General features: G+C 37.6%; 1 protein-coding gene across 1 annotated transcript in view; it reads right to left on the bottom strand.

Annotated features, from left to right (window-relative positions):
• Window positions 1-1565: 1565 nt before the first annotated feature.
• pgbd5 (piggyBac transposable element derived 5) overlaps window positions 1566-25685 on the bottom strand; it is a 25037-nt gene continuing 917 nt past the window's right edge. The window contains exons 2-7 of the mRNA XM_027146048.2: window positions 14474-14904; window positions 9524-9658; window positions 8223-8403; window positions 7366-7563; window positions 2783-2888; window positions 1566-2170 (exon numbers count right to left, since the gene is read on the bottom strand). Of these exons, the coding sequence (XP_027001849.1) occupies window positions 1975-2170; window positions 2783-2888; window positions 7366-7563; window positions 8223-8403; window positions 9524-9658; window positions 14474-14904 (1247 nt within the window). The 3' untranslated portion in view covers window positions 1566-1974. The remainder of the gene's footprint in view (window positions 2171-2782; window positions 2889-7365; window positions 7564-8222; window positions 8404-9523; window positions 9659-14473; window positions 14905-25685) is intronic.

Below are 25685 nucleotides of genomic sequence, written 5' to 3'. Positions count from 1 at the left end.
ACTGACTCCTATGATACTTGAGTTTAGTGAATAAATATTCACCCATATTCCTGTCAGTGCCGTTCAGACAAGCTAAAGTGATTGGTAAAATGAGTCATTTTAAAATCTAGGAAGCATCTCATTTACCATCTTCAGAATCTGTCCTCTAATATCCAACTACACCAACCGTAACATGGTACACACAGTAAAATCTATTTTAATCTCTCTTCTAATCATTTACACGTTCTTGCTCCTGCATTAAAATTTCTCAGCGCATAAAGAGTAATGGATGATGATGTGCATGATGCTGATCTAATGAAGAGTACACACGTCTTATCCTCAGGCCTCCGAAAATCTACATTAACTCATATTCCTCTTGGTGGATGTGACAAATTTGGTTACAAATTTATTTGGAGTCATCATGTCATTTTGGTCTGTTATACATTTGCCTTGGAATTCCTTGAAAGTGCAAAAAACGAAAGGGAAAGTGCATGTTTTTTTTTATATATATATAGTTAACTCCCCTGTGACCATATTTTTAAATCAGCCTGGAACAGGAACAACCCTTCAGTAGAATAAATAAGAGGTACAGTTAAATGCAAAAGTTTTTATACTCCTCTGGTTTGTGGGTATGTTTATATTTATATATATATATATATATATATATATATATATATATATATATATATATATATATATATCTATATATATAAGTTTGAACTTGAGTGTGTAAAGTTTGAACTATATGTGTGTATATATATATATAAACATATGTTTATATATATGCTTATATATATATATATATATATATATATATATATATATATATATATATATATATATATATATATATATATATTCAGATGTGCCATAATTATTGACAAGAAAATCCCAACAGACAGAGAGAGAGAGATAAGATGTTTCCCCAAGCGATGAGCACTTCCTCCATTTCTCCATTCCTTCATATCTTTCCCAAGGACAAAAAAAAAGGAAAAAAAAACCCAAATTAAATGCTTTGGCTTAACTATAAATGTTGGCAGCTCTACACATTTAAGTTGTGTAGAAAATATATGTTAAATATAAACAGACTAAAGTTTTAAAAGAAGTTTTGACCTTCATGACATGACATGACATGACATGACCGTCTCAGTCTTCAGGCCTGATTTAAATATAAGCTGTGACAATATTTTAACAGATATATTCAAAGAATAAACAAAGTCTGGTCACATTACTCCAGCAGACAGAAGAGAGATATTTCAGGAAGAATCTGGGGAGTAAAGTATTAAAATCAGGGCTACTCTGAAGGCTGTTCAGCACATATGGGAATACAACTTATTAGGAAGGAAGATACAGACTTTTAAACTATTCTTCCTCACAATACTAAACATCTGATCATATAAATCATCTTCCTTGTGTTATAGGAAGGGTATACAAATCCCATGAGGGTATACAAACTTTTGCACTCAACTGTAACAGCAAAGTGAAGCTAAATTAATAATGATTATTTTGGAAGACATTGCCGCTTCCATTTCAACGAATGTAAATGTCACTACTGTACATTTTTGATTTCCGCTTAGGAACCTTCATCGCTGTGTGTACTTTTTTTAATATATATCTCATTGCTGCAAGTTGTCCTCGAGACCTACAGGAGCAAATCCACAAAACAGTGTATCACAGGGTTCAGACTACACAAACACCGTCATAAAAATCATTACGCATTTACATGGTGGTACACTCACATTCATCATGCAGCAGAAAGACACACAAACAGTGGGATGATTATATACATGGTCCTGTGGTGGACAGGAGGAGGGAGGTGTATTGTGGGGACTGTGGAGTGTGAGGATTTTAAATACACTTGGCACAGCTTTGATTTGTCGCAGATAGAAGGAGTGGAAACGTCATTATCGTAAGCCTATCAGCCACAGGTTAGTAGCTGTCAGTGTCAATGGATGATTGGCCGTGTATGTGTGTGTTAGACAGTATGCGGTCACTTCACTCTGTAGGCGAGCAGTCGTCCAAGTCCAGCAGCTCCTTCACGAGCCTCTCACCGAACTGAACACGGCTGTAACGTTTAACATGATAGGCGTCAGACATCTTGTAGAGGATGTATGCGTTGTTGATGGCGATACTTATGGTGAGCCAGAAGACCTGCTGCCACGTCTTGTTGGGTTTGTGGAAAATGAAGTACCTGCGTAAATCATTCAAAACACTCCTCATTAGAGTCGGTCTTTCCCATGGCTGTTACATACTGTATATATCTGGGATATTTTTACATACTGTACATATCTCTATTTTCAAGGAATACAGCGTGATGAATGCAGAAGAAATGGAAATGAATTTTCAGTTCTGATTGCTCAGGAAGTATTGATTAAAAATTCTATTTATAAATTGATTGCCTCATTAAGTTATAAGAACTTATTTCTTCTCTTTAACACCAAATTTTGGATATTGATCTCAAGTTCAAACTTTCTCAAAAATTAAGCTGGACATAATCGGTTTGTCGAGTTAAAACAATGGATGCCTTCAAATTGAGTTTACTCACATTTTTAAAGCACTAGGTTTACCTTTACTTCAAAATTTAACCATCTTACAAGGTAATACAGGCTTTTATTGAAAATAACACATGATAATTACACATGATAATTACAAATGTCTAATAAACGTCTAAACGCTGCCAGGAAGTGCCACAACATGATATAATTACTGATCTGGTGTTATATATTGATTTAGCAAATACATATTTTGTGAGGATTTTTCACAATATATAAAGCACAACTAATTTACTTATGACGTAACTCACTTGCTGTACTTGTCATCGTATTTGCAGATGTAGCTCAGGTGTGCGGCAAAAGCTTCCACAGCCAGAGGACACTGGATTTCTCCACTTTTCCTCTTAATGATCACACCTAAAAACCAGAGCACAAGTGTCAGGAAGACCTAGATACATCAGCCGTATGTCTGAAACCTGTACACATCCGCTGTGTTATAACCCGACTGCTGTGAATTATTTTAATGAGCTAAAAATATATAATACAATACAAATGTAAGGAGCTGCATTATTAATTTACAATTTTATGGTGCTAAAAAAAGTCGATAATGAAATAGATACCAAAATATGTGAATATAGAGAATTTAGAGCTTTCTAATCAGGTCATTCAACTATATACCACTATGGGTAGTGTTTAAACCAGTGGTTCTTAACCCAGTCCTCAGACCTGCAGATCATCCACATTGCACCATCGAACCCTCAACTGCTCAGTTGTATAAAATATCCATTGCTCTGTATAAGAGCATCTTCCAAAAATGCTGTAAATGTACTCAGGATTTAATGATAAGAAATTGTTTACCTGAATTAGTGACTTTTATTTTTTTGCCTGTTATTTGTCAGCTTATCAAATAACACTTGATCCAGTGCATCATTAATTCAGATTGTCTGATGAAGGCATTGTCTGATGGTGGCATTGGACTTAATTTAAGGCGCTGGGATCTTGATCAGAAGGTCGGGGTTCGAGTCCACAAGCTGCTGAGCATCAATGTTGGGTCCTTGGGGAAGGTCCTTAAAACTCACCTGCTCCAGGGGCGTCGTCCCTATGGCTTGACCCTGCGCTGTGACCTCATAACCTGGGATATGCGAAAAACTGGGGCCTAATCGTTAGAGAGTCTGACTCATAATCCTAAGGTTGTGGGCTCGAGTCTCGGGACGGCCACAACTGTGGTGCCCTTGAGCAAGGCACCGAACCCCCCAACTGCTCCCCTTGCGCCGCAGAATAACTCCGGGAGTGTGTGCACTTTGGATGGGTCAAATGCAGAGAACGAATTCTAAGTATGGGTCACCGTACTTAGCCGTATGTCACGTCACTTATGAGACGTTAGCTGAGACGTGCCCTTGATTTAGGCAAACTCCACCCAGCGTGTATAATTCTCATGTAAATGAAATGAAAGTCTCCAGTGTTACACCTGATGTCTGAATCCAGATGTCTGTGATTTCAGTATTAATTCCTCACCACACTGCTTATTTGTGCCCTATATAGAGCTCCAGCTTCTCCAGTCTGGGATCAGTGAAGATGTTAACGTATTACTTACAGTAACATGGAGACGGCAGATAAAGTCAGATATTAGTTATTTAGCTACAACCGACAATTAAAACAACATTCACACAGCCCCTTGTGCAGAGAAAGGCCCTGATATGTTATTGTGTTTGTGTAATTAAAAGCCTTGTTTGCAGATCATCAGAATGGAATCACGGTTTATTAAACACTATGACATGCCTACAGTAAATGACTCTAAATGCTCTGGGTGAAACATGAGCTCATTTCTGTTACATTACAGAGCTTTCTTTATAATTACACTGAAATATCGCCAGGTCACATAAACAGTGTGGAAACAGTCGTGCGGCTATAATAAGATCGGGAGTTGGATTTATTCTCTCGGTTGTTTTGCAGTGTAATTAGGATTAACGAGGAGGTGTGTGTCCTTTGAAGCATCAGGACCCACAGTGCTGTAGATTCGTAGGAGGACCATTTCCTGTGACACACCTCTTGTTCTTAGTTTACTAGAACATCACAACATAAAAAACCCACAATATAATTTTCTGATTCCCCAAAGACTTTTCTTTTCTACTGTAAATTATTTATAATCACACTATCTGGTGTCCCCCAGAAGCAGATAGCATCACTTTGGAGTCTGAATCTATTTATAATTTTTAATCTAAAGCTGCATCTGAATTTCGGTAACAATGTAATGTGACAATGCGTATAGAAATAACATAGAATTTAATTCATGCAGCAATTCTGAGCATTAAAACTAATATGTGATCTCAGTATTATAAAGACCAGTTCTTATGATAATGGAGACCAAAATCCTTATTCAAATGACCTCACAATCTGTTGGGCAGCAGAACGGCATCCATCATCTGCACAAATGCATGAGTTTAGTCACTACACTCACGTGAACTGCCGTAAGGCTAAACATCCATATGATAATAAGGTCATATTTAGTTTGGGGGCTTTTTGTAAGTAGATTAGGGAATGGATTAGTTGATTAGTTATTGCAGTAGAAATACAGATGTTGTAGAAATACAGATGCTTGTTTTCACCTTTGATTTGTATTAGGGTTGAAGGATCTATAAAGACCATCACATGTCTTTCCAACGCCTGGTAGCTTTCATCTCTGAGCTGCACTGTCAGTACACTAACAACCATCTTTGCCTGAAGCAATCTGGAGTTCTTCCCTGGTTGCTATGTCATTAATACTTTCCCCATGTGGCTTTGTGTTCAAAAATAACCCAAAAGAGATGCTTCCATCATTACAGCTAGTTGTAGGCCGAGCACAGGATCCAGGTGAACGAGGTTAGTGTAAGAATAACTGAAATTCTGACAATGCTTGGCTCTTATTAATCTTGAAACAAGAAAAGCATTACTTCTTCCTGCCAATCAGGCAGATGTGTAGGTGCATGGAACTCAGCATGCGAGGGGAAAAAAAGCCCTGCGGTTTTAATACAAGTCTGTCACCAGCAAATTCACATCAGCATCGCACGTCAAACTGCTGTCAGAAATCATCAAGGCATCGAATCAAAGTCTGGCAGAAAACATAATGTGATGAAGCTTTGTGTGTCATAATCCATCAGCGTCTACAGTGTTTGTTCAATGCACCGGCACACAACCCGACACACAAAATGCTTCCTCAAACTAGCAAACGTTTGCAGTTTTGGTGGTTAGACGGATATTCAGAGCACTGCTCTGCTTTTTCAACTGACATTACATTTTTCAATCCAATACTTATTCATTCCGGTAGACATGCGGTACTTTTATAGATTAATTCTATTCTTTGTGCTATATACAGTACACTTACTCTATGACCACATTATTAGGAACACCTGCACATACATGCAGTTAACCAATCAGCCAATCATGTGGCAGCAGCACAAAGCAAAAACACATGCAGGTACAGGTGACGAGCTTTACGGGTCAAGAGGATCACATTAAACATCAGAAAATGCAGGAAAAACCTGTCATCTCTGTGACCTTATCTTTTAACCGTGGCATGGTTGTTGGTGCCATTTACGCTGGGTTTGTGAATTTCAGAAATTGATTGATCTCCTGAGATTTTCACACAAAACAGTAAAATAGTATATAAAAAAACATCATGTGCTCATGCAGAAGGTCTATCAGACACCCTGATAAGAGCGATCAGAAGAAATTAGAAAGTTTGGTTTTGACCTACCAGAAAAGATATAGCAACTCACATAACCAATATTTCAACCGTGATGAGCAGAGACACCTACTGTCATGTATTCTAGGCATTGGGGGAAATGGCAATAATAGAGGAAAGAGAGAAAACAGCACATAATAATGTAGTTTATATAGCACATAATACCCTTATCTAAGGAACAAGCCAAGGACAATGGAGCTGTGAGAGTCATGAGTGCTAATGACTCATCCCTATTCCACCCATTATTCAAACAAGCTTTATCAGCTACATTATACTAATATTAACTCTTTCTTAACTTAGGATGCAGTGTATTTAATCTACTAATCTAATCTACCATCAGCAGTCACTAAAAGCACCTTCCTTTTAAAAAAATTATACGCTCTTGTAGTCTTGAAAGCCAGACTTTTAGAATTAATTATCTGGTCAGTTAAATCAATAACTGTGGCCAGGAAATACCTATTTTCCCAGAAAGAGGAAATGTAACTAACTTGATATATGACCAACCGCACACATTTTCCTGCAGCCCATAAGCAAATTGTAAACTGGTCCAGTTTAATCCAGTTTCTATAGTTTATAGCCCTCTAATAAGCTCATTGTGTTGCAGGGTTTTTTTTTCCAAGTGCTTGTGGATAGAAGAGTGTACAATTGATATGAGTTGTGTGGCTTGTGGGTGGAGTGTATACTTATTGGATATTGTGGAAATAAGTTGCACAAATATAATGTATAATGTTTACAAAGAAAGCGGTGATGCGCAAAAGAAAGTTCAATTCCTTCATCCGCACAAGACGTTTTCCTAAGAACATTAAATGAGATATTGTCTCAGATGTTTCTTGCTTAATTTCCCAATGATTCCTAATCATTTTGTGGAACCTCACTACCAGTCAAGTATTAGAATATTGGCATGTATAAACCTATGTACATATGAGAGCATGAAATCTCATCTATGAGCATGGATTTCAGGCCTGTCTGATGTCAGTGTGCGTGACATTTAGTTGCCATTTACAAGACAAAATCCAGCCCAGGAATTTAAGGCTGAAGAATCTTGCTCAAATCCCCAGGTGTGATTCTCAGGTCTGAAATCTGATACCTGATCTCATCACCTGCATAAAAACTTTGAGCCTCATGAGTTCCCCACATACAGTACTCTGGCTGTCTCAGGGCCACTATTTGTACCTCGTTTGATGGGTGAGTAGGCATTGGAGAGAAATCGGAAGTTGCCCTTGTTGTACCAGCTGATGAGGGACATATTGCCCTTCATCTTGATGTGGGACTGGCCGCGCTGCTGAGGGCCCTCAGGGTTACGCAGCATGGACGCAGGCAGACCGGTGCAGTCGCTCTTCCTGGTGCTTAGCAGCCCACAGCAGTAGATATCTACAGTAAACAAACCACAATAAACATTGTCTCAAAGCAGCTTTATAGAACATAATAACTATTGCTAAAAAGTACAAAAAGGTTAACATTATACAAAGATTTTTTACAAATCACACACCCGCTCACACGCTATGGACAGTTTAGAGATGCCAATCAGCCTACAACACCTGTCTTTGTACTAGGGGATATAACTGACTCCAGTTGTGATCTGACTCTTGAGATCAATTCAGAAACATGGTATTATCCGTGTTAACTGGATCTATCCTGCCCTTTAGATTCTTCAGTAAAACATCCTTTTCAGCAGGCTAGACAATATGTTTTGATTAGCAGCCATTTACATCGAATTTGTGCATGATAAAACATCCTTCCACTGAAAATTCAAGATGAAACAAGTCCCCACTCTCTATTAATACAGTTTCAGAATGGAAGCACTAATTGAACACTCTAAGAGTTGAGAAATTTCCTTATCCAGCTGCCGGATGATGAGATTAGAACAGAAATTGCTGACAAATTGAGATTCAACGACGATTGTGTTACTAGTGTGAACACTTCCCATTATGCAGCTATTCTAATAAGCACATTATAAGAAACTATTAGAAGGAGAAGCAATAAAGAAATAAAAAGCGTGTGACTATGTTGATGAGAGTTGCAATGCTCACCCTGATTCTCAAACTCCTGGTATAGGCTGAGACTGGTGATGCTGGGGCCGGTGAAAATGATGGCGTTACGTCCAGACAGGTTCTGACAGAGCTGCCTGGCCACCAGACTGTGGAGCTGCGGTTTGTTTTTCAGTGTGTCGAGTCCATCTGGACCAGGACCCTCCTTCAGATGTACATAAATCTGTACAGAGCAACCATTATATTTAATCACTCTCAGAACTACTGTAACTTTACTGTTTCTGTACTCAAAGGCAAAAATGCTTTAATATTAAAAATGATTAATATCTTGTGTTGTATGTAAAAGTTGTATCGGCAAATTGCCGGGGTGTAAGAAGAATAAAACAGTATGGAACATGCTGTTATGGGAAAATAATCAACTTTGAGTTCGAACAGTCAGGTCACATCACACTACATCGTCATTAATTATTTTTCTATTACAACACGTTCAAATTATAGTTAGTTCAATTAAACTAAACATTAAAAATTTACTTGCTGCATATTAACAATATCAAATGCAAGGATCCTATCTGTTTATTAGGTGCTCAGGCATTGAAGAAAGAAGATCGGGTGTAAACCGCTGCACTTTTTTCAGTCACACTGTTCTACTAAAGATCTGCATTCATATATTCAGTTTGATATTTTTCTTTCCTTTTCTATCTGTACAGTAAATTCTATTTTTATTTAAATTTTATTTAATTCTTAGTATATTTGAAAAATGTTTTTAATCTTTTATTCTTATTGGTTTTATTTTTTATTAGACAGGCAATAAAGCATTTCACAACATGTTGATTGGAGGATTTGGATTTTAACCCCAGCACTTCCAAGCTACCACTGCTGGGCCCTAACTCGGGCCCTTACTCCTCCAGGGGCACTGTTTCCGACATATGTGAATGTAATGTATATGTGACAAATAAGAGGCTTCTTCTTCTTCTTCTTTTTCTTTTTTTCTTCTTTTTCTTCAATAAAGGAATAACCTATCTGAATTCATGTTACCTTCTTTCTCTTTATGTTTTATGTTGTAGTTTTCCTTTGTATATTTTGTATTTGTAATTTTCGACTATTAACCATCACATTTCTGGAACTTAAACCAATACATTGATACAGGCTGAGTGAAATGGTTGATTTGCAGTGCAGATAACAGTAATAAGTGAATATATGCAGCAGTGTCTTTACACCATGAGTGTAATTCCTATGATTTATTACATATAGTCTCTTGTTGTAGTTGTATTTAGGATTATAATGTTGTGCATGTAATTAGTAAAACAATACATTATGGCTATAAGAGATTGAATCTGACTAACCTGACAGATAAAGCCAGTGGAGCTGCACTGTCGTACCCACAAGCTGAACTTCCTCTTCTTCCTCTTGCGCAGCTCCCTCTCTGTGCATGTGGTGATGAACACAGGGTCCTCATCAATCAGGGGTTCATGCAGAACCTATAGGGTACAGCACATGGTCATGCTGAGAGCTGAAAGCTGAACTTTACTGTATTTATTTTCAACTGGTTGATGGAGACAATCATCATCAGTGTGCAGTTTTGGTGGAATTTCTGTCCTTAAGTGAAATTAAGCAGTACTGTAGGTTAGTGTTGGAGTAAACTACAGAGTGAATCAGTAGGAGTCACAAGTGCATGCGTGCTGACTCACTGATTCCCCTTTGTGTCTGAGCAGCTGTTCATATATAGTAGATGAGATGATGAGCTGGCGTTGTGCCCTGCCTTAGAAGTCTTCAAGGACAAGCTGGCACAGCCTGCGCTGCCAAGGCAATATTGCCATAGAAGTGAAAAAAATGGCAATGAGCAGATGGTGGTTCATTTACTCATGACAGATGAGTGTTTGAGGTTGTGTCTCTCGACTGCATGACACCAGGGACCTTGGTGACACCAGTGGAGGATAATAAAAAAACCAAGACAGGCAGTTAGCTTGACTCATCTATCTCACAGCTGTTTAACTGGAACATGTAAGTAATGAGTGTGGTGTAAAATCTCAAGACTGAAAAAAACCCCAGAAAAACCCAGGATTGAGAGAAGATGAAATTATCCACACATCTGCTCTTTTAGAACAAATGACTCAGTTCAGCCTCAGTTTAGCTCAGACAGAAGTGATTATACAGTGGTTTAATATCATAATCCTCGTGATTCGTCGTCTTAATGTAGAGAAACACCATAAAACGCAACTAAGAATCTGAGAATACAAATTTATCGGCTGCAATAAAATCATCAGCCAATTTGGCATCAAAAAATACAATTCAATGCGTTTTTTTGGATTTATAACTCGAAATACTCCCACACATCTTCACTGTAAGTTTAAATACATTATATGGAGACTATGTAGACATCTGCCCATCACACCCACGTGCATTCTGAACACCCCGCTACAGATTTAGTGTTCCATATGCTCTTATAATAAACTCAACTCTTATTGGTAGGCTTTCCACTAGATTTTGGAGTGTGGCTGTGGGAATTTATATATAATAATATAATAATAATGAGGTCACGTTCATTATTAATATACAGTAATAAGATAGGATAATAGATAACAATGAGGTCAGGCTCTGATGTTCAGGTCAGGCTCAGTTCATATGAATGGTTTAAAAAATCACCATACTGCTTGTAAATATAATAGCACTTTAAATTTTTGGATCGGAAATGTTTTGCACACCACGATATTAAGTGGTAGAAATGATTCCTGTACACTCTTTATCCATCTTTATCCGGTTTTTGTGAACTGTTAAATATTTTTGATGTGCCAAGATTGGAGAGTGCAGCATTCATGGGAAGTGCAAAATGCATTGGCCCAACTGGCAGTGATATATTCACTGTGTCAGCTCAGTCCATTTGTTAATCAGAAAAAATGAATTATTGCTCAACCTTATTGGAACAATTCACTGCACTGTTTCGTTGTCTTGACCAGAAATGGTTAGAGTAGAGCCAGGACAATGCATAAGATATAAACGGTGCAATGTGTAACACACAACATTACATAAATTCTGCCTCGGCAGTAAAAAGAGCCAATCGCCTCGATGATAAAGATGCTGTAAGAAAACACATGTCCTATCAGATTCATATAGAGGTCAACACAGATAGATGCACAGAAGATTTGTTCATTAGTGAAAGAGAAAATCTGTATTTTGTGTGTGTTTCGTGTCATTTTTGTCAGATTTCAAATCTGTCCTCGAATAAAAGAATATCTTCCCAGGAGAGCCATAAAGACAGCTGCTGAGTGGACAGGCTTTACAGATCTTTTGTTTTTAATTTGATATCTAAGTGTGTAGACAAACGAACCTGAAAAAAAAAACCCACAGGTCTCTTTGCACCCTACCTATCAGACATGTCATAGACACACAACACACACTTCACTCAACAATCATGGTGAAATTCAGTGTGAATAAATAAAAAAATATAATAATAATAATAATAATAATAATAATAATAATAATAATAATAATAATAATAATAGTAATAAAATATGTTGTCAAAAAAATAATGAAACCAAAAGTAATGATATAAGTAAATCTGGAAGTAGCTAAACTACCTTTGAACAGGTAATGCAACAATTAATGTTACAAACTGGAAAAACATTTGATTCAATGACTTTTGTTTGCTAATTGTGTGCAACCTAACTACGCAAATTAAATTTCTCAAACTAACTCAGTAATAGAGTCAGTATTTTGAATGTTTAGAGCTAACTTTGCGATAAACATAGTAGCATTACATTGTAGCATAACATTGCAGCTTAACCTGTACATGATCTACAAAATTCCAAACTCAACTAGACTTTCTGAGCCATTGTTGCATGATCAATTTACTAAAATCTTCTGGCACATCTGTATATTAAGTGTTTACAGTTGTAGTTTTGGAGTATATTGTTATATACTAACAAGCTAGCCTAGGAACATTTCATGGTAAATTAGCTAGCTAGCTGGTACTGGGAGGCAGAGCTTCATATTCCTGGGTGTGAATTGCAGCTGGGTTGAAGGATTAAACAAATCATAAAGATGTTTTTACCAAAAGATCAGAAGTGTCCAAGAGTGACATATTTACTTCTGCTACTTCATGTACAAATGAAACTCCTGGGGGGAAAAAAGGAAGGAAAACTGTAGTAATGTAATAAGAAATGTGTCAAACCCTTCACATGTAAACCAGTACAATCACCACTGGGGTGCACATTCAAACTTTAGCTCTGACAACTGGGTCATCTTCCCTCCAATGTGCATTGAACCTGGGTAAAAGCTCCTTTCTCTGTAGTCTTTCTCTTACTCACTGTGAGAAGCAGGGTTTGTGATGTGTCTCCATAAAATGACATTTCTGAAAAGATTTCTGACACTAATTTCTGAAAGGCTATACAATTACCTCACACACCTCTTGAATAGGCCGCCGTGTCCTGTGGTGGCTTAAAGACTAAATATAAATGTACAATTGTAAAAATGTGTTCTTCAGATAATAATGGCTCTAAGCATTAATTAGTGGAAGTGGTACTTTCAGAGATTCTTGGCATGTTTAAATGGGATATCAGTCTCCACAGACACCACCCACATAATCCATTACATGGAGCTCAATTAGTACCATAAATCTTTGTCAGGAACACTCCTTGATACTCAGTAAAACTAAAAAATTTGACTCTAAGCATGGCCTCTAAACCACAGGGAGAGACAGATAAGTTAAATAGGAGAGAGCTTGACAGGTGGCACGCCTGCAATGCTTCTAATTCCAGCTGGAAGGCCAACGTTTCGCCTTAAATTCCCAACCCACTTCCTGCTGGCACAGAACCGCTCAGCCGCCTTGACTGTCCTAGATTCTGACGATTTTAATACAGCCAAGATTTGCTGGAAATTTGTGGTGTCCCATGGTAATGTCTGAAACTAGCTTATGTCAGTTTAGTGGCTCATTATATACAAAAGTACAGCTTTTGCATGGATCTCATTAGAGGGTTACACAACTAAAACATTTTAAGCTTGCCATACAGCTAACATATAACTACATTGTGAGGGTTTTTTGGATAAAAACCTGAACATTTGTTTGCTGTTTCATTCATTATGCACTGGGAAAATCCATCCTATTACTTAATGTGCGTTATGAAAAAACATTCTCTTGAAAAAGAGAAAACAGTACTGTTTTAGACTGTATTAGATCCTCTAATGGAAAAGGAGCACTGTGGTTGGGGAAAAAACAAACCATTAACTCACTTGGAGCTCAAAGTGGAGCTAAAACTCACTCTGGCAAGATATACATTTTTTTCTTCTTCAAGCTTTCTAAAGCTTCTTCAGCATACTTCACTCATAATTTGACTATTTAGTAAATAATAATAATAATAATAATAATAATAATAATAATAATAATAATAATAATATATAGCTGCAAGCAGCGATTCTGGGGTCAAGCCGATCAGATGCGCTCAGAATATCTCTGATGAAGGATACCAAGTTTTGTAGCGATATGGCATTGCATTCATAAAATACTGGACCTAACATGAAAATCTCGCGCTGTCACGAAACGTTGCGAAATGTGTGTGTGTGTGTCACTGCGGTGCTGATTCTGATTCTGATTCTGATATTAGCACCCAATACTTGCGATTCTGGTTCTTGATATTAGCACCCAATACATATTGTGTGCCAAACTGCCCCCAATTTGTTTGGACTGGTGGAGCTAGAGGGTTTGAGCTAGACACACCAAAGTTGCTATAGTAACTTATAAGACTGGCCTCTACATGTGTGCTAAGTTTCATAATTTCCTACGTACGGTTCTTGACTTCAATGGCGGAATAATAATAATAAGAAAACTAACAATGACAATATGTGTCTACGCCCCTTTGGGGCTTGACCCCTAATAAACAAACAAACAAACAAACAAACAAACAAATAAATCATTTAAATGCAGTTAGAATAGGGCTTTGCTATCAGGGAGTAGAACGGAGAACAAAACATTATTTGAACAAAGGAATTCTTTCCCTTAACTGAATCAATTATTTACTGATCATTTATCAGTTGATGTTACCAGACCATATATTAGATAATACACTTTAGGGCAATATTCAGCTTCGTGGTTGAGCATTTGTCTATAACTACACCCCTTTCATATTTTATTCCTTAATCAATGCTGAAGTTCCTGAATTTTAAGTAATGCATTAAGTCATGTTAGTTAAGAGAACCTTCAGGTAAAGTTTTTACATTTCTTGTATAGAGCTATCATTTTAGCTGAAGCACCTGGACACTGTGTAGTCAATAAAAGGTGTAATATTAGCATGCTTCTCTACCTGTGTTTGTGAGGGCCGGAAGGCACAGCCGAAGCTCTGCTGCAGTGAATCCAAGAAGGGCTGGATCTTGTAAAGGCCCTGGTTACCACCTTGGCTTGAACGGAAGGCCACGATATGGAAATATTTAAGGATCTTCTCGAAGCGTGCCTGGCTCATTTTGAGTGCTATGCTGCGGTTGCTGAAGAAGCCACTGCTCCAGATGCTCAGGACAGATTCACAGCGGTGAACACTAGTGGAGATCACAAAGCCCAGGAATGCTTTCATCTCAGCCGGCGTCACACTGGTCCAGCCTTCGTCACTGCCAAAGCGTTCCTGGAACTTCTTAGCATACATGTTGGTCTGAGTCACCATGTTCTGAATAACATTGTCAGGTACGAAGAGCTGGAAGAAATCCATGGCTGTGGCAGTGGCCGGCATTTTCTGTGTGGGACCTGACATTGGAATTGAACACACAATAGTCATTGTATTATGTCACAAATACAACATAGCACAGGCTTAACCTTTAATATTATATAATACTGCCTTGTTTGGTTTTGGTTTTGATTGGAGAGGATTTGAATTTCTTTAAAAGTGGTTTGTAAAACTGAAACCCACATGTTCCATGATGGAAAGGAAAACTTCTGCACTATGCAAAGTTTAAATGAAGTACCAACAAGCAACTGAGGTATTCCTAATACTACTGGCTTTTAAAATGTATTATTATAACTTAGTGTTTAGGCCAAAGACCACTTTGGGATCATCATCATAAGCACTAGGATCTGGATGTTCCTATGAATAACGTCATCTGTGTGTTGCAGTGACTCAGTTTAAGCCGCTCTGGCAAATCTAAACCCTTCAGTAAATCCATGGCACTGAAGCACTGATGCTGTTCCTTTCCCATGCTTTCCTTCCTTAAAGGCCTTATTCTAGCTAGAAAGAAAATGGCAATCCCTCCAAGTGCATGTTTTAATTTCTTTTCATTTTTTAATCTGATATTTAATCGCCATTATTCTGTGCTTTTTACGGTCTCCTCCAAGATTTTAATGGTTATGTCGTTCTATAATACAGTAGATGAACAGCTGCTGCATATGGCAGGACCAGGACATGGTGCCTGGAGTCAAAACTGTACTGACTCAAACTGCTCTGTGTAATTCATTCCACAACCTTGGCTGGTAGCACAAAATAAAGCTGATGTCAGTTTAGAGGAACTAGATGTAGACGATATATTATACTATTAGATATATCTTCATCTGGAAGATATATTTTGTGTTTTATGTCTAAATCTAGTGCTTCTTACACTCAGGGTTTTTGTCACTGGTTTACCCACCATTCCCTCCAGCCCTCCATCATACTGCTCACATACAGTATAGGAGCAGGTGCAGGTATCAGAAAAGGGATCTTATATTACTATTTATTAGGAATTCCTTCCCATCTGGACACCACTTTCTTTCAACTATACATACTTTTAAAATAATGGTCATAGTTTTTGAAAACACTCACAATGATGCCGTAAAAGTTTAAAGAAGCACATAGCTCCTGTGATCAACTATGCTCCATGATGTACATCAGTGTGAGTATGTGAACAATGCCAGATGTGTTGGCTGCTACCATAAACCATAGGTACAAACCAGGCCTTAGTCCTTCTATGGCTACAACTACATAGTTTACATCACTCAGTGTAATCTGTGGATTTCTTTATGTCATGTCAAGTGTCTCAAAGAGGTCTGTCACTTGTATAGACACCCTTTGGGTTCTTTTTCACTTGCAATCTAAAACCCACAAAGGCCACGAGGCCTAGCCTTTATTATAGTCTCTCATTTTTTTAATGAACGATCTATGACTTTCTTTAATGAACGATCTATGGTTTCATGCTGGTCTGTTTTTGTAGGGATATCAATTTTACATTTTGATGCTGAACAAGATGAACTGTGATTGGTTGCTTTACGTGTAAGTCGGATTGCCCTTCTTGGGCGGTCCTTGAAAAATTAAACATGCCATGGAGTCCAGACCTTCTGCCACCAATCTGAAGGTCTGGCCACGCAAGACTAACTCTTACTTATCATACCACAGCTATCATCCAGCTGCAGCTGACAGTTGTCAAGTGCTTCCACCAATGAGTGAAACCTGCCACTATTTTATTTCCTAACTGCTGCTCATGCTGCATCCCACAAGAGAAGAAAGTCTATCCATCCCGTTTGGCATGCATGAGCTCACAGATGCCACAAATGGTTGTGGTGTTTACTGGATTTAAACTCATAATCTTTGGACAACAGGACAATCACTTTCTTGTTGTGCCTCTTGGAAGCCTTAAACTAGAATATTATTTAAGTTAAAAAATGACTTGTGTATATTGCCATTAAACCACATTACCTATATTTTAGTCCGATGTTGTGATGATCAACATTTGCATTATTTATCTTCACTACACTACTTACTCTAACTTGCTATACTTGATATGGATTTTTTTTATTTAACAAACAGTATAACATTTTTAAGTTGTTTAGACCTTGACAATGATAAAGAAAGTATTGCAGAATTTGTGTTGACTTCCGATCAGATTTATTCATATCTATCTCTGATGAGTAATAGCTCAACAGTCTGAACCAAACTGTGCCAGGAGAGTTACTCTTAGCTAATGAGTGTAAGTAAGCTAGGTGCATACATCACAGAAAAATTAGAACCTCGTGTATCTTCTGCTACAAATGATTATTCAGCCATCTCACACTGATAGAATAAAGCTCAGACTATCCTTAAAGAATGCACAGTACTAACTGCATGAGAAGTTCAAGTTTAGCATTCTGGACTGAGGACCTTCAGTATAAAATCATACTGTACCAGAGAGCAATCCAGCTGTGCTGCACATTTATTAACTAATCATTTTAACATCTAGGGTTGAAGTTCTTTTTTTAAGTGTTTGAGTGCTCCTCCATGTGTAGTGTAACACCTCCATGTGTAGTGTAACACCTCCATGTGTAGTGTAACAGCAATATCATTTGATTGCAGTGCTGTATGAAAGCCCTTATCTTACCTGAACCCTGTGTGTATAATAGACACGTTCTAGAGCAGGTCCAGATGTTCATTCATCATTTCATTTTTATTTACAAAAAGAGTTAATAATTATATAAGTCATATATAATAGAATTACCGCCTCTTAATGTCTAACATCTTACAGGCCTTATTAAGGCTTTCTGTGCATTGTGTTATTGATAGCTTTACATACAAAAATTGGGTTCACTAAATATTTGTTCCAATTTTTCCACTGAAACAATTAAACATCCGTTGCCTTCACCTTGCACATTACTGGCTTACATTTCTCCAAATGTGTAGATTTTTGTTTATTCATTCATTTATTCATTTTCTACTGCTTATCCAAACTACCTCTGGTCACGGGGAGCCTGCGCCTCAGGCGTCATCGGGCATCAAGGCAGGATACACCCTGGACGGAGTGCCAACCCATCGCAGGGCACACACACTCTTATTTACTCACACACTCACACACTACGGACAATTTTCCAGAGATGCCAATCAACCTACCATGCATGTCTTTGGAGTACCCGGAGGAAACCCCCGAGGCACGGGGAGAACATGCAAACTCCACACACAAGGCGGAGGCGGGAATCGAACCCCCAACCCTAGAGGTGCGAGGCGAACGTGCCAACCACTAAGCCACCGTGCCCCCTAGGTCTTTTTTATTCTATTTATATTAAAAATAAAATATTCCACCTCATGTCATACTGTGTAGAATTTAAATATTTGAATTAAAATAAGAATCCTGGAAAAGATCAACTAAATGTACAAATATTAAAAGAATATTTTATATCATACATACATTTTCAAATACACAAACAGACTATAAATATAACAGAATATAAATTAGCCAGCAAACAAATCATCCAGCAGAGGATGTCATGGCCATTGTGAATCTAACAGTGAGCATAACTTGCATAATGGTCTTTATATAATGTATATAATAAATTAATCCCTCTCCACTGTGGAAGAAACAAACAAATTCAACACCTTTGCAGATGATAATAGCAGTCTATTAGACACCTACTAAAAATAGGATCTGGTTTGAGTTGTCATTGTCTACTATTGAAATTAGATCCAGTTCTGCATCTGTTGCTCCAGCAATTATGCCCTACACCATAGCCACAACCATTGAAAGGCTCTTACATGACTACTGTGTGCGCTACTCATCTGCTGTTCCATGTTTGCCCTTAAGCATTATGCATACAATACACACTGTATAAAAGCCTTAACGTAGTAATATATCCACCTGGACTGCGTCTAACTATTCCACCTGGACTGTGTCTATATGTCAGTATGCACAAGCTTACAGCCGCGATAAAGACCAGTGTACCATTTACAGAGCTTATCTAATTCACTGGATCTTTTTTGAACACTAATCAGCATGTTGAGTTGAGCATGAATTGAAACTTAATTGAAATTGAAAAATATAGTGAATGTCTGGAGACAGTCAACAATCACTTTCACAGGTTTTTTTAAGACGAGTAGAAGTGACAGTTTATGTAATATCCAATAATCCTGCCCTAAGCTCCTTAGTGAAACTCTTTCAGTTTCACTGTATGTTTACTGTTAAAGGCTTCCAATTGTTTGTTTTTAATGTCACGGAAATAGTCGACCCATAGAGCCTGATGTATTTTATGTGTTTTACACATAAGAATAAGCAAATGATTCATTCAGTTACATGCAGAAAATAAGTGGAGCAGCTTAAGGGCTTAGGGCTGGGATCATATTTTATCATAATTCAACATAATCAACTGTGATATTGTGGAGTAAGGTTTTTCTAAAATGCCTTTAAAATTTGGTGAAATATAAAGCCCATGCATAATGTACAGAAAATTAAATCTCTAGTTATTTAAAACAATAACACTGTTGCACTATTGCTTAATTTAAGTCAGAATTGTGATAAATAATCATGATGGCAATTTTGTGATCATTTTATTTGATCTATATTTATTATTTTTATTTTTTATCTATATTTATATATTTATTTGATCTGCAGTTTAATGTTAATGATCTATATTATAACTAAAAGAGGTGCCAAAAAAAAAAAAAAATACAGTTTTAAATTAGACTATATAGAGATTATATAGAGGTCCAGGAAGAGATATGGATGAGTCTAAAGCATCGTTATTGTATTGACATAATGATGTGTACACACTGACATGTGACATTATTATTTACCTTCTCCTGCTAGCCATCTGATACACTGACAATGCCTTTGTTTATAAAAGCATACAATTTGTTAAGTTACTGATTATTATCTCAGGTTAAACACAAAAGCTTTAAAAGACACCATATAAATTAACCATAAGCGTTTATGAACCTGGACTACAGACTGGAGCTCTCAATTGCTTTCATTACAGTATGTGCACTTGTGTAATATATAATGTATACAAATGTTGATTCTACTCTGTGTCACTCTCTGACCCTGTGATGATGGTTTCTGAAGCCCTGCTGTAGTTGGCTGTGTTCCTGTAGCTGCACAGAACAACAGTGAGTTACAGTGAAAGGTCTGGATCATCCAGCATGACGACCTTCTGTGCTTCGAAGTGTTTTGAAGTGCATCAGTGTGCTGAGTTTTTCAACATAGCCCTACATACATATAACAAAAATAAAAATCTAGATGTATTATACAAATACATCTATACAGGCTATACTGTATAGTGAGACTATACAATAATATTCGCTGTATAGTCAGTGAAAATAACAATCTATTGAGTGAACACTGAGAGCAGTGTGATGAGATAAAAATCATGTTAAGGTGCCAAGGGCACTGACAGCATGGTACTATATGGACAAGGCATGGTGCCACTTGTCCACTAGAAGCAAAGCCCCTAAAAAAACAATCAGCATATGGCCAATTTTCCATTCGGGATAACTAACAGAGGTCTGGGTGCAGTGCAATGGAAGGGTACACCATTTATCTACAGCCACAGCTGCAGGGTCAGTGTGTGATCAAACACATGAGCAAGGCAGAGGAATGGATTAAACCAGCATCAGGTTTATGTGCTTCATCTTCACAAACAAAAAATCTGGGCCAGGTGGTCTGTAGGGTTCAAAACCATATCACGAAATCAGGCCCGGCTATTTAACCTCTACAGCACAAAATACTTGGCTAAAAGTCTTATCTCAATAACAAGAGAAATAAATTAACACAGCATGTATACATAATTTAAATCTGCTCTCCCATCCATGCTCTCATTTTTAAAATTTTTTAGTTCTGTCTGACACAGATGGTATACTGACAGAGATGCGATATATATACACAGCATAGCCGAAGGTTTCTGGACAACTGACCATCACAGACATATCTGGCTCTTTCCAAACAGTTGCCACACAATTGTATAGCATGTCTTTGCATGCCGTAGTATTTAGATTTCCATTCAATGGAACTAAACTGTCTAAATCTGTTTCAGCATAGCAGTGCTTCTGTGCACAAAGCACGATCCTTTAAGACATTGGTGTGTTATGGTTCGACTGGAAGAACCTGAGTATCCTGCACAGAGACTCTGACTCAACCACAATGAGCACATCTGGGATGAACTAGAACACCGACTGCACCCCAGTCCTCCCAACCCAACATAAGTGCCTGACCTCAATAATGCTCTAGTGGCACAATAAGCAAATCCAAAATCTGCTGGAAAGCATTCTCAGAAGAGTAAAGGGGTAATGAAATCTGAAATGGGTTTTTGGGGATGCTTCATAAATCCCTCCAGTGAGAATTGTTTTTTTATCACCTGGGAGAGAAATGTCTATCCTACAAAACACACAACTGACTGAACACCTTTATTTTAGCTGTTTCTCATAAATATCAAAAAAATTTTCTTAATACAAGCATAAAACAGAGTTTATTTGCACTATTTGGATATAGATCTAAATATGAATACTTAGTATAGTAATAAAAGTCATATAGACTCTCGAAATCTAGAAAGATGTACAGTACACATGCTTATTTTTTGTAGCTAGCCATATTCGTTAACATGCTATAATATCAGGTTAGTTATTATATTATAACATCATGTAAATGAAACTATGCTCTAATAAGCAAGCAAATGCTTTAGTAACATCTATATTAGGTAATGAAAAGAGATTGTTTGCACACTAGCTTATGATTGTTGCTAAGTAGATAAGTAAACCAGGAAAAAAATACTTACCAAAGTGTGTGTTATTATGTGCGCACCTAGATGTAAGACATACTCAAGCCAATATAACAGATTATAGAATAATTTCAATACAACGGCCACGGACTGCAAGATGTTTAGAAACGATTAGGTCCCTCCATGATTTTGTGATTTTACCATGGCAGAAATTGATGTAATATTCACAGGAGCTTGTAATTTTTCTAAATTATAGTGAAGCTTCTGCAAACTTGGGCAAAGATTCGCTGTGACTTCATCATAATGTGCATTCAGATAAAGCCCTCTTCCATTCATGGGCAATAGAAAGCAATTAAATGTGAGTCTGTGCTTGCATTTAAGGCAATTCAAGTAGCAACAAAGCACACAAACCTTCACTAATTCCATCGCAAATTAAACAAAAAAAAAAGCTGCAAAAAAATTAAACACTTCGACCACAGCGATCTCAATAAACTCTTAGATGGACTGGATAAATAGTGCTACACGTGACAGTAATTATTGCATTTTCCCCTTAAAGTGTCATTTTACACTAAACTGCAGATAATATAAACTCAGAGTAAAAAAAGAAATTCTTACAATATGCTAAAGATAAAAGTAAGTGAAACTGATCATGCAGACACATTAGCGTGTAAAGAGCTAACTGAGATTGATTTATGTGCACTGTTACACAGTCAGAGTTACAAGTTCAATAGTTATTAAGCAAACACGTCCATAAATTAACCAGGCCATTTTCTCATGCTAGCCTGACTAATATTCACACTCATCTCATCATGATGCCAGTGCCTTTAATAGCACCAGGCCGAAGCTAAGTGGTTGCTCTTTCATCTGCTGTCTTCTAGGGTGGTATTAAAGTGTTTCCATTCATTAGCTCTGCTCTCTCTTTGTGTCTCATCCTCATCTGTCTTTCACATTGACCGACGCATAGACAATTAGAGACGTCTTTACTTCCATAGAAAAACATCTTTAATACAGAAAGATGAAAGGAAAGATTTTGTTTTTAACCTTTGAGATTAACAAAGTTAAACTAATATTTGTTTTTGTACTGAAGTCATTTTTTATGGTGAAATAAACAGAACCATCAATAACTCTTGGCAGTGCTGTTGCTTGTTGCTATGTTTAGACTGCTGCCAATTTGCACTAGCAGAAGCAGTTGTAGGCAGCCAAGTAGTCCTGTAATGCCCTTGAGGGTATCTTGGTAGGTTTTTTAAGCAGAGTGCAAAGGTGGCTCGATTTCTGGTTGGGTTTTAATTAATATCTTTGAAGTAAAGCCTATCTTAAGCCCTCTGATCTACTCACAGTCCAGCTATGGCTACCCAGATGAAAAATATTGAACCTGTTCAATATTTGGAGAGAGAGGCACAGTTAGCTCGACATGCCTGTGTTACATGTATTCAGAACTATAAAAGAAGAACATTGTGTTATTTCTCTTTCTCTCTTTCTTTCTCTTGGTCTGGTGTGTGACATATTACTCCTGCTGATTCTGATTGACTCTCTGGACCTTCCTGGACCATCATGATGCGTTAATTCTTCTTGGAGCTTCATTCACTTGGGAATCACTCACTGCTGCTGCTGAGCTTGTGATATTGTTTGCATGGAGTCTGTTTTGTTTTCCCCTGTTCATACTGGTTTCCTCCCACCTCCCTAAAGCATGCCAGTAGGTGAACTGACTATGCCAAGTTTCTCTTCAGTGTAGTGTGAATAAAAGTGTAAAAGTGTTTTTGCATAGTGTCTTGTGAAAAACTGATATTTCATACAGGGATATATGGATGAAATGCCCAGAGTTTCCAGTATAGTCTTGGATCCACCAAGAAGCTGAAGAGGATAAAGCAGTGACTGAAGATGAATGAATGATGTTTATACACATCAGCATTCTATAATGTGGTGAAAAAATTCCTGGGCTTTATAACGGACTGATAATGCAGTCTGGACTGTAGTAAGTCTTGTGTGCGGTGACATTCTTTCATGAGAAATTTAGTGAGATCTTAGTGTGTTTGAGATTTGAGTGTGTGTTGTTTTATTCAGGGCAAATCTTGTAGGAGGGATAACCCAGGACAATATCCAACATTGGGTAGGATTGAATAAATCTTGTAGGGTAGCTCAGGCATGAGTCATGCTTTACAAAAGGTTCTGCCAAATGCAATAAATATAACAGGAAATTTCAATTACTGTATAGCCAGGAAGTGTCACCTAAGATGGCAGAAATGAACATTATAAACTAGTACTAACAGTACTAACACACGCTCACCATCCACTTTATTAGGAACACCTGTACACCTACACACTGATGTAGTTATCTAATTAGCCAATCATGTGGCAGCAGCACAGTGTAAATAATCATGCAGACCCAGCTTAAGAGCTTCAGTTGATGCTGACATATTAGAATGAAGAAAAAAACATGTTCTCTGTGACTTTGATCATGGCATGGTGACTGGTACCAGAAGGGCAGGTGTGAGTATTTCAGAAACTGCTAATATACACACAACAGTCTAGACTTTACAAAGAACTGTGTGAAAAATAAAAACACTGAGTGAGTGACAGTTCTGTGGGTGAAAATCCATTATTGATAAAAGAGAGCAGAGAAAAATGGCCAGATTGGTTATGGCTGCCAAGAAGGATGTGGCAACTCAAGTAATCACTCTTTACAAGCATGATGAGCAGAAAAGAATCTCAGAATGTCCAACACGTCAAATGTTGTAGTGGATGAGCTACAACAGCAAAATAATCCACATTGGTTTCAACTCAATACTTAGCCAAGAAAAGTCAATCATAAGCACAGGCTCATTGATACCGGACAGCTGTAGATTAGAAAATAATTTACTTGGTCTTCAGCTGTCCAGTTTGTGTGAGTCTGTGTACATGGCTGACACGGGTGGAAGCTGGTGTGATCTTCTGCTGTTGTAAGCCATCCACTTCAACATTTAATGTGTTGTGTGTTCTGATAACCAGCTACATCAACAAGGTGTTCCAGCCTCCAGACCCTGCACTCGTGAGACATCATCCTCACATTACTCAATTTGTTGTGTGTCTTTAATGATACAGCAGCCTGCTTTATTACAGAGACAACAGCAATTTGAAGCTTTAAGAATAATGACTCAGAGCGCCAGCCCACTCTATTGCATTTAAACACAGTTCATCTGCATACTCTCCTTCAGTGTCAGTCTAAGCCAGTGATTATTTCAACTTCTTTGAGGTTGACTGCATTTATCTATCTTACACATGATCATATGTTACTGTCATCCAAAATAATGATGATTCATAGACATCTGATCATTAAACATGATCATGCCTTTTGTCACAATGTCAAGTCAAGCATTTATTCTCTCTTACCCAGATAGTCTGAAGCATGCATTTGCATTTTGCACAGGCTCTAAAACCACATGCATTAAACCTCATGGTTTAACTTCCTGTCATGCAAAACGTGTGAAGCTCAAAATTACACTATGGGTTACATATCATACTGAATATATTACTGAGAATTTATATTTCTTCTGTGCCATCCTGTGTTATAGCATTTAGAGATATGTTTAGTGTATTTACTGCTGGACCATGTTCTGCTGTCTGAATTTGGCTGCGTTCCTTTTCCTATTCTATTAACAAACTGAAACGTGTCTATTCCCTATCCGATCCTATAGGTTTGGTATATGATAAGATAAGATATACCTTTATTCATCCCACAATGGGGAAATTTCTCAACCCTAGGATTAGTCTGTGTGGAGTGTGCATGTTCTTCCTGCTTCTGCGTGGGCTTCCTCCATGTTGTCTTTCCTCCTACAACTCAAAAAACATGCAACCAGATGGACTGGCCTTTGTGTGAATGCGATGGGCTGGGATCCTGTCCAGGGTGTATTCCTGCCTTATATCCAGTGTTCCCAAGATCCATCATGGCCCTAACCAGGAAGATGCTCTTACTGAAAATATATAAATAAGTTCTCATATATAGTTGGATTTTGAAACTCCTAATAAGAGTGCCCAAATCAGGGGGTATCCTGTAAGGAGTGTCTTTTGAACCTTTAATATGTATATTTTCCTTAGGAAGGTATACCATTAAATCTAATTCAGGACATAATTGA

This window comes from Tachysurus fulvidraco, chromosome 4 (genome assembly GCF_022655615.1).
Source record: "Tachysurus fulvidraco isolate hzauxx_2018 chromosome 4, HZAU_PFXX_2.0, whole genome shotgun sequence".
Taxonomy (NCBI): Eukaryota; Metazoa; Chordata; class Actinopteri; order Siluriformes; family Bagridae; genus Tachysurus; species Tachysurus fulvidraco.
This window is presented reverse-complemented; position numbering and strand designations above follow the sequence as displayed.